Here is a 9,711-nt window from a genome sequence, read left to right on the forward strand (position 1 = left end):
ATCCGCCCACCTCAGCCTCCCAAAGTGTTGGGATTACAGACGTGAGCCACCACACCTGGCCCATTTTCTAGTATTAAATTCTCTGTTTTAAGTACATAAAGACAGTTCTGTTTCCCTGTTGGTTTCCAAGGCACTTCTCATGGCTCCTGGTGTGCTGCTCCTGTACAGCTGTGCTCACTGCTGAAAACAAGTACATTCCGTTTGATATGACTATCCACACCTCTTACCATGAATTCCAGAAGACCTGGCACTTCAGTTAGGGGACACAACGTGTTTATAAACACAGGCAGTCTAAGAGTGCATCTGTGTTTCTCTATGTTCCAAAAAGCGCAGTCTATTGTATTTTGAAAAATAACTTATTTTTGCAGTTAACTACATGGCGGCGATGTTAAAGCAATGAAAGTCAACACAGAGCCACGTGAATGCTTAAAGCTTGAAGAAGAGTGCTTAGTCTTGTGTTATCAGAATCCTCAGTAGTCCAGGCCACAGAGATTTATCTGGCAGTTCTGCAACCTCAGTGTTCACAGGATTATAAAGCTAATAATCAAGATTAGACATTTGTTTCTAGCATTCTATGCTCAAATGTCTAAACCATTGGTATTTATTTTTAAAAGAATGGTAAACTTCAGGGTCACTAAGATTAGGCTGCATTTGGGAGCGTATACTCTGTACTCACTACTCAAAACTCCAATTCTCTGACAGTATTCCAGAGCTCAGGCTTCTGATTAACTGACCTGTAAGTCTGGACAATAAAGTGTGTCTGTGACTTAGGGAGGGCAGCCGGGACACTGTTCTCTTTGGCCTGAAGGGGTCTATTAATGAGCTTCAGAAACTGGCAAATGGATTTGCTCTGAGATGAGGAGGGCAAAGCCTTTCCTGCCGAAGACCTGCTTTTCTCAGGCTGTGGGCCTTTCTTTAGGAGACAAGGTCACGGCTTGCAGTCTTGCCCTGCCATCCTCATGTGTCAGGACAGAAGCGCATGTGGCTGGTTGTCAACCAGTGGAACCAGAACTGGGGTCCGCAGGGCCCTCCCCATGCCACCTCGTTGCAGGAGCGTGGGCACCCTGGGACGCCTGCCCTGCCCTCTGCTGTCTCACCGAGGCCTGCCAAGCTCAGCAAAACTCTGCACTGTATCTACACTGCAGTGACCAGCAACGTAACAATTTCTTTGCCGTTTAAACCTTTTGGAATTTGAAGAAATCAATCTAAAAAAATGGAAGTTACGAAATTAGAGTTAACAGGGTATCAATGTTTTAGACTTTACCCATGTCATGGCCAAAATGAACCCAGCTAACAGCCGTGACACCTGTGGCTGTTGAGCAGATGGCCTTTTGGGAACAGGAGCTTATGAGCCTGGGCCTTGTCCTAACCTTTACCTGCGTCTCGTTGTCAGTCAGGCTTTGTTATGATTGTCCGGTGATCCGGAGAGTGATGTGAAGGGTGCTGGGGGCTCTCAAGGGGGTTCTGCCACAGTTTTCCTGTGGGGCATCACTGTGGCGTCTGGCAAAGCATGACGTGCCCACGCAGAGACCCACGCAGGAGCCCGTGTCCCACGGACGTGTGACCACGTCCTTTGGTGCAACTGCCTCCAGCAGCAGCCAGTGGAGGGGGGCGGGGGTTGGCTAATGGGCACGTGGACGGAGTAGCTCTTCTATCAGCTGAGACCATGAGGAATTGGCTCTCCTCACTTGTAAGTAAATGGAAAATTTCCAAGGACATCCCTGGCTCATCTCTGGGAGCAGTGTGATTTAATTATAAAGAAATACGTAAAAAATTAACATTCTCATCTCTGGTGTATCACCTGGGGTGCCAGGAACATACATCTATTCACTGATTTATACAGAAAAAGTATCTGCGACACACAGGAGGAGGAGAAGCTTGAGAGGACCGGAAGGGCAGGGCGCGGGGCGTGACCACAGCACTTCTCAGCTCCATGCCTTCACCACCGCCAAAGAAAAAGCGCAGCCTCAGCCGCCATTGCTCACTGGCCTCCGTTGCCCAGTGCCACTCCTCTCACTAGCAGCAGTTGCTTCTGCTAGGAAAGACGGAGTGGAGGACACATGGGCAGGACCCGCGCTGTCTCCTGCCGGGGCAGGGGTCACACACCCAACCCTTCTGCTGCTGCCGCCTAAATATTCATAAGCGCTGCCTCTCCTTAGAGATCACATCTGTATAGGAAAGAGCACTCCCCTACCCTCATCCGTTTTACATGAGACATACTAGAGAAACCACTAGAAAAATACTCCCTTTTCATGAATGTGCTGGACAGCCATCAATGGGCAGGAGGCCTACCTTAGTTGTGCCGGTGTAGCCAGCATCTGGCAGTGCCTGCACATACAAGACACGCAGTATGTATAAAGTTGGTGAAATTACAGTTTCATTCTGCTGTCTAAAGTGACTGAATTCTGTGGCATTTACGTCAGGGAAATAAAACCTTACCCTTCAAAACATCCACTGATGGGTCTTATATGTTGCCTATCAGCCCTTGAAGGGCCCAGGTGCAAAGTGTAGTTAATATGACATGCATTTACATTTTTACTTATTAGAGGCTATGAAAAAAAAAGTTGATAGAAACCTTTAAAGAGGATAGCTGTTCTTTATGAGCTTATTGTCATAATGATAGATTCCAACTCAAACATTTACCAGATGTGAGAATCTGCATGGATAATGTTGGTCATCTTCACTTGCGTTACTGAATGAATGCATGCCTTGAAGTGAATAGTGCAGTTTTAGTCTGTTTCTGGCTTATGTACTCACTCACATGCTGAAACTGGGTAGAGCAGGACCTGCCTGGTGCCTGTGTGTCGTACAGTGAACAGTTAACAGCAGCTGCCTGGGCACTGTAGACAAGCCAGTAGGGCAGCTTTCAGCACTGAGATAGTAAGAGTGCTGTGCCAACTCTGTGTAGAATATAGCTACCTCAGCCAAAGAACACATGTTCCTAAACTCCCATGAATTTTTCATGTCCCAAGCGGGATTCCCTTTGGTGTGTGCTCCAGTGCGTGTCCAAGCTTACCTTATCCTCCATGCACACTGGACTGACAGCCAGCCGGGTAAGAAGCCTGGCACATCTTTTATAGTCTATAGTGAAAATAAATCACAGACACTTGTCATTAATTTAAAACAAAAATAGCATCTTTTGCAAGTATATCAGCTACTAAAGCCATTTATTTCTTTAAATGTCTGAATTCCCTGGAAGCAATACAGAGTCTGTAGTCTGCAGGCATGGGTTCTAAGTTGTTGACTTAATAATTTATGGTGCTTCAAGGGCTTAAGCTTCAATGGCAGAAGTCGGATGATTTAAGTGGCGCTGTGGAGGGAGGAGGGACAGGCACGAAGACGGCATGGCTGAGCTGGCTGCCCATTGCTCCTCTCAGAAATAACTTCATTTTGTTTTCTACATGACAGTCCTTCCATACCCTTGTGTCACTTCTAGGTTATGTGCAGGCTGAATCCCAGCTTGAGTTGACCATGACACAAAGCCTTCTGCCTGTAAATTCTAAAGAAAGTGGGTCACAAGGCAGCAGAGCAGAGGCGTGGACTGGATGGCGAACAGAAGCAACATGCCTGTTTCTAACTGCAGACTGATACTCCTCAGTATGAACACAGTCTCCCATTCCACTATTCTGCTCATGCTGCCTATACAAACTGAGAAGGTGCAATGATCCTGGCCATAAGGGAATTTTGAGTATCTATGGAAAGCTGTGATTGTTAATAAATTATTACAGTTTATTTCTCAAGAATAGCAAAATCCTACTTAAAAATGGGAGAATTTAGACTCGACTGAAAATCTGAATTGAATGGGGAGGTTGACAATGATAAATGCAAATAAGCTAGCTAGATAAGTAGCTAGCTCTACTTCCAAAAATATGCCTCCTAAATATTTGTGGCACATATTGCTAGGGGTTTTTCAAAGGGAAAAGCGTGCTGTAACGGCGGCACTGGGCCATCTGAAGCCAGTGTCTGCCTTTCTCTTTCAGCAGCACCATGCTTTTCAGAATGTAGTTTTGCTAAACAGATTCCATATCATGGGTGCAGTGGATTGTGATTCCAATGGCAGATCTAATCAATGAATTGTAAAAACTTCCACTTGCGGCATGTCCAGGGTCACAGTTGACTACACTTCCAGCTCAACCCACGTGTTTTCAGCAATGTCTGGCAAACTTCAATGTGCAGACCAATCACCTGGGGATCTTGTTAAAACGCAGATTTTGTTCAACAAGTCTAGATGGGACTTGGTTCTGCATTCTCAGCGAACTCCCCACGGGACCACACTTCGAGTGAGAAGGCACTAAAGTTCCTTCAGGTCTGACATTCCAGGAGCCCAAGGATTTTCTTTCATATAGCCTAACAAAGCACAGAAGTGGTCCGATTTCAGCTCTCCAGCTCTTTGTGGGCTAAGAAGAGGCAGAAAGCAACAAAGTAGCCACCGGTCTCCAAAGGCAGAGATCTACCAGCTTCTCCCTTTCCTTGACCTGGGGTGAGCTGCGACCAGGAGCTTAGGATCACACAGCTGAGTTGCTGTGAGCACAAGGAAATATCGAGTAGGGGTACAGCACGATGCCCTGGAAAAAGGTCTGCAGAGTTAACCCTGAGATCTACATCTTAGCTTTACTGCTATCTGGCAGCACAAAAGCACTTCCTCATTTATAAATGAAAAGATGAGACTGAATGACTCAGAGGTCACTTGGAAATTTGGAATCTATGATCCTATTACTGTAAGAAAATATTTAATATAAAATATACGCACATTAAAACAATACAAATGACAAGATTTTCTAGCTCGAAGAGCCAGATTAATGATTCCCAATAGAAGGTGATTGCATTCCAAAAGAAGAAAACAGGAAAGTCCTAGCGTGCTGGGTCCACGTGGAAGGGTGAGGCCCAGCAACGAGAATACAGAAACAAAACCCTTCAGGAGGTGTGTGCTGCTGGCCTTGGCATGAGGATGGTGTCACCAGTGGCATGGTCAGAGGCTGAGGCTGTGTTCCATGCGTCTCCGTGCTGGTGGTGTGGTGGATGCTAAATGTGTATGTGCCTTCGCCTTGTCCAGAAAGTGCTGGTGTTGCCACTTCAGTGGGCTAAGGCTCACTGACATGCACCTGGCACTCAGAAGAAGTCCTATGAATGATGGTTATTATTTCAGGTAATTTTGCTGCCTAAACAAAGAAAAACACTTTGTGTACATTGGCTTTTGATTTGTTTGTTTTTGGAGGGGAAGGTAGGACAGCAAGTGTGGTCTGCTGCCCGGCCCGGCTGGAGGGCGCTGATGGCGGCTAGCAGTATTCCTAGTGTCTGCATGGCTTTTCTCCTCTTAGCCTTAAATGAATAAAAGTTGGAGTCCAAATTAAAAAAAAAATAGGTTAGGGTCCTGTCACTGTAGCTAATAAGACTACAATGAAGAGAACAAGGAGCTACTTTTGGGGAAATGTTTTGTTATGAATAAATAGGCAGAAGCGGGTTAGGAAGACTGAAAAGAAACAGGAGAGAAAGCTACCGCTGAGAGCTGGGCTGACAAGGGCAGCTCTGTGTTTCTGAAGAGTGATGGAGCCAGCCAGAGAAACAGTTTTGAAATCACAATGAAATTTGTGGGTGATAAGGTTGTAAATACTAATGGGAAGAAAAAATCTCTAGTCAGAGCAGTGGTCCAGGTCAATCTTATTCTTGGAGTCATTTTAGCAACTCATTTTTAACATCTGTTTGACTGCCACAGTAGAGCATGCACAAACATGAGCACTGGACAGGAACTGGCAGAGAAGAGGAGAATAGGAGTTCAGCCCTCCCTAGAGCCTGTTATTCCAGTGACTATAAATAATTCCCAGTTTGGCATTAGCTGATGCAGAAGTTAGTTATCTTCTGCAATGGTCTGGCCATCTTGGCCCCTAACTCCACAGTGAGGAAGGAATAGGCAAATTTGAGCAAAGAAGGCAGGGGCCTCTGAGGAAATGGAAGGAGGTGGGAACCACGGCCTGCACTGTGCTTGCAGTTTATAAAAATCCAGTGCTGTTACTTACATGCAGGAATGGTGCAGTCTCTGGTGTTGTGATAAAGTCTATGGAAGTGTTTGCTGCACTTTGGACTAAAATAAAGAGGACCTGCAACACGGAAGAAGAAACAGATCATGAAGACTCAGGTGCAAAGGAGCTCTGGGAAAAGCGAGGATGGAGGAGAAAACTTACCTGTAAGGTGTTTTAGAAACTTGTCTTTCATCCTCAGATCTCGAGGAACAATTTCTGTTTCAGGGAAAAGAAAATATTTTATTGCTCGAAGGAAGCATTTTTTGATAATGTGATCTTAAGTGAATGTTGAAGAAAATTAATGGAAACTCCACATTAGCCAAATTGTTTTGCACCAAAAAAAAAAAAAAAAAAAAAAAATGGGGGGCCCTGGATTGCAAAGCATGACAGTGAAGAAGCCTCAGCATCACAGTAACTACTCCTGAAGCTCCAGGATTACGTCTGCTCTCTCCCCGCAGGATGCAGACAACCACAGCGTTATAGAGTTAAGAAAACTTTTTTTTTTTCTTTTAAACATTTAACTTCTAGTCACTTTTAGACACTTTAATTTTGAGGACCTTGGGAATCAAATCCCACAACATTTCAAAGTTTTTAGAGAAAAAGTGGCCCTTCAAACAAAAAAAATGGGTTCTAGGACATTACTTGTTCTAGTTAAATATTTAGGTGTAAATTAGTGGAAATATGCATTAACCTGGTTTATAAGGTATTCACTACAGAAAGACTCTGCCAAGCAAACTTCCACCACCAGGGCTCTCGGCACACAGTGGGTGGGGAAAATCCTGCGGACGTCCCCTCTGAGTCCAGCTTTGTTCCTGCGTGTTTACACTCCCCTGCTCCGGGCTCCTGGCTGAGCTCCGAGGGGGCGTGAAGCCAGGCCCTTGCAAGAGGGGCGTCCACATCCACGTCGTACACTCGCAAGGTATCTCCCTAGTGAGTTTTCATTCACTCCTAACTTCACGCAGCCGGGATAAGACTGACCTTCTCATATTTGACCTGATTGTGTCACAAAAGCATTAGAAGCTTTCATGCTTTCCTGGGAAATTCCCCGTGGGCCACCACTCTGGGCAGGGCCGTGAAGGAGCCTGGATGCCTCCTTCTCAGTTGGGAGCGCTTTGCTGGAAATGCTTCCATTTCCAAAGTGCCGGTGACAGTTGTGTGCGGAAATCACCAGCCCGCGCCGCGCTCCACGCGCCAGGAGGAGACCGGGCGCTTCGCCGCCAGGCCTCAGGCGCGGACCTATTGCTGCTATTTTCTTTCTCTTTAAAAAAATAATCCTGCTGTTCAATAGTCAAAATTGATTTCTCGTTTAGAAACGTGTGTCTCAAAGACAATTCCGCTTCCCCGCACCCTCGGCCCCAGGCGCTCGGCCGCACTCACCCACTCGCTGCTCGGGCGCAGGCCCCAGCCCCGCCGCCTCCGCGCGGCCCAGGGCGCAGTCCCGCCCGAGGAGCTGCAGGCCCTTGAGCTCCGCCGCGTGGTGCCTCCGCAGCTCCTGGACGATCTCCGCCACCAGCCGCAGCAGCGCGCGCCCGTCCGCCGGCTCCCGGGGCTCCGCGCCCCCCCGGCCGCGCCCCGCCGCCCCCAGGACCAGCAGCAGCCCCAGGAGGAGCGGGCGCCCGGGTCCGCGCATCGTGCGCTCGGGGCCGCGGGGTGGGAGGCTCAGACGCGCGCCGGGAGCTGGGCTCGCTGCGGGAGAAGGGGCGCGGGGGGCCGGGGAGAAAGTCAGCGGGGGAGGGGGGAGCGCGGGGCGGGGCGGGGAGGAAGCGGGAGGAGCCGCGGGCGCTGGACCCGGCTCCGCGCACCCCGAGGAGGCGCCCGCCGAGCCGGCAGGTGAGGACCAGCGGTTGCCCCGACGACCCCGTCCGAGGTCCCGCCCACCGGGAGCGGCCGCAGCTGGGGCCGAACCGAGCCCCCGGAACCCGCCGCCGCCCCTCCTAACTTTCACCCAAAAGGCCGCGTCCGCCGAGCGCGCTGTGCCCGGCGCGAGCGCAACTTTCTTTCCCCTTCGGAAGCCGCGGGCGCGGGGGAGCGCCTCGGCCCGAGGGACCTCGCAGGGGCCGCGCCTCCGCGCCCACCTCCAAGAACGCGGCGCCGCGCGCCGGGCCCGGAGGCCGCGCTCAAGTTCCCAGCGTCGCCTTTGTGCGGTGGTCGCGGCGGGCGCCGAGTCCCCGAAGCCCACGGAGGAGACCCTCGCTCCGGCCCGGGTCGCGCCGCGCTCTGGGAGCCCCTCCGGCCCCGCGCCACCCCGGGGCCACCTGCGCGCCGGGACCGGGCTGGTCACCTGGAGCCGCCGGTGTCTTCGCCGTCTGTGCGCGTCTGTCCCCGCGCCCCGAGCTGCGCCACTACTCCATGCCCGGCGGCGGGCGGAGCGCACGGGACGCGGGGACTCGGGGACTGGCCGCTCCGAGCGCTGCACCCGCGACCGCCTTGGGTGCGCCGGTGCCGACTCCCGCCTCGAACCTCTGGGCGCTTCTTATCCCCGCGCCCGCCGACGTCAGGCGGGTCCCCGAGGGCTCCGAGCCGGGCTTTAATTAGAAGCCGCTGGACTGTCCGTGCCCCCATGCGGATCTCCGTCACCCCCGCCCCCGCCCCCCGCCCGCATCTCCCGCGCGTCTCCCCCGCGCCGCGTCTCCCGCGCCCCTTCCCTCCCCACCTTCCCCGTCTCGCGTCTCCTCCTCTTCTCCCCGCGTCTCCTCCCCCCGCCCCTCCCCCAGGCTGTTTCCCTCCGTTCCTGTCACTTGTGACAGGATGAGAAGAAACGCCTTTACCAGGAACTCGGTTCTGTTTTTGTCTAAATGTAGATCTTGGGCTATTAAAATGGGAGCTGCCTGATTGCTTCTACATTTAATAAGTCGATTAGAGTCTATCCGCTTTGGAGGGGTCCGATCCGCCGGCGGTCCTGGGGTCCGCTCTCATGATCATCCCAGGGGTCCGCCCCGCCCGATCCCAGGTCCCCAAGTTCGGGTCCCACGCCTGCGTCCCGAGGTGGGGCGTCCTGAAGGCGGGAGCGGGTCGAGCCGGGCGGCGAGGACTCCCCAGGCCCCGAGGTGCGCGCGGCTGACCGCCCAGGAGGGGCATAACCGGCACACCCCTGGCCCCCCGCGAGAGGACTAGCCGAGGCCGCTCCCCGGCCGGGACCGCGCCGCCTGCCCGCTGCTCGGCGCTGGACCTTCGGCCGGCAGGTACCTCGCGCCCTGGAGGGAAACGCCCGCAGGACGCCAGGTGCCTCCCGGGTTGGTCTTTGAGAAAGTTTGGCTCTTTGGATGAAGCCCGGCACGTCCGTGAAAGTGCAGCAATTTGCGTCTTTTGTTTTATTCTTGTAAAATGTATGGTCAGTGCGTTGCGCACTTTCCCATCCGATTGGTGCTTTCTGGGCAGGAGCTGGACGTCTTCCAAGCCAGCGATCTGGGTGGGAAAGGTGTTCTGAGTGCAGTCCGGAAAGGCGGAGCGGGCGAGGATTGAACCTGCAGCGTGGTCGGGGCGTCGCGGGGCGCCCGCGGCAGGAGCTGGCGGAGCAGGTGCGCGCGGGGAGGCGGGAGGAGGCTCCGCGCCCGGTCTCCGCTGCTTGGCGAGGCCCGTCCGCGCCCGTCTCTACGTTGGCATCTCGAGTCCTTCTCCTCGCCCCGCACCGGCTGCGCTTCCTCGGGATGGGAACGTGCCGCGCGGGGAGGCGGCGGGGAGACCGAAGGTGGGA

The 9,711-nt window shown here is 52.4% G+C and overlaps 1 protein-coding gene across 3 annotated transcripts; it reads right to left on the reverse strand.

The window, feature by feature from the left end:
* Window positions 1–95: 95 nt before the first annotated feature.
* ALKAL2 (ALK and LTK ligand 2) lies at window positions 96–7,700 on the reverse strand. Of its 3 annotated transcripts, none has more exons than XM_017514031.2 (5): window positions 7,395–7,700; window positions 6,180–6,233; window positions 6,015–6,095; window positions 3,017–3,081; window positions 96–180 (listed from the first exon to the last, which is right to left on the reverse strand). In XM_017514031.2, the coding sequence occupies exons 1-5, from the start codon at window positions 7,645–7,647 to the stop codon at window positions 175–177; spliced, it is 459 nt and encodes a 152-aa protein (XP_017369520.1). In that variant the 5' UTR covers window positions 7,648–7,700; the 3' UTR covers window positions 96–174. The 3 variants fall into 3 exon arrangements, with proteins under 3 accessions (XP_017369520.1, XP_017369519.1, XP_037589225.1); XM_017514030.2 differs by having other exon boundaries at window positions 102–577; XM_037733297.1 differs by having other exon boundaries at window positions 102–1,205.
* Window positions 7,701–9,711: the final 2,011 nt, after the last annotated feature.

Source organism: Cebus imitator, unplaced genomic scaffold (assembly GCF_001604975.1).
Source record: "Cebus imitator isolate Cc_AM_T3 unplaced genomic scaffold, Cebus_imitator-1.0 Scaffold512, whole genome shotgun sequence".
Taxonomy (NCBI): domain Eukaryota; kingdom Metazoa; phylum Chordata; class Mammalia; order Primates; family Cebidae; genus Cebus; species Cebus imitator.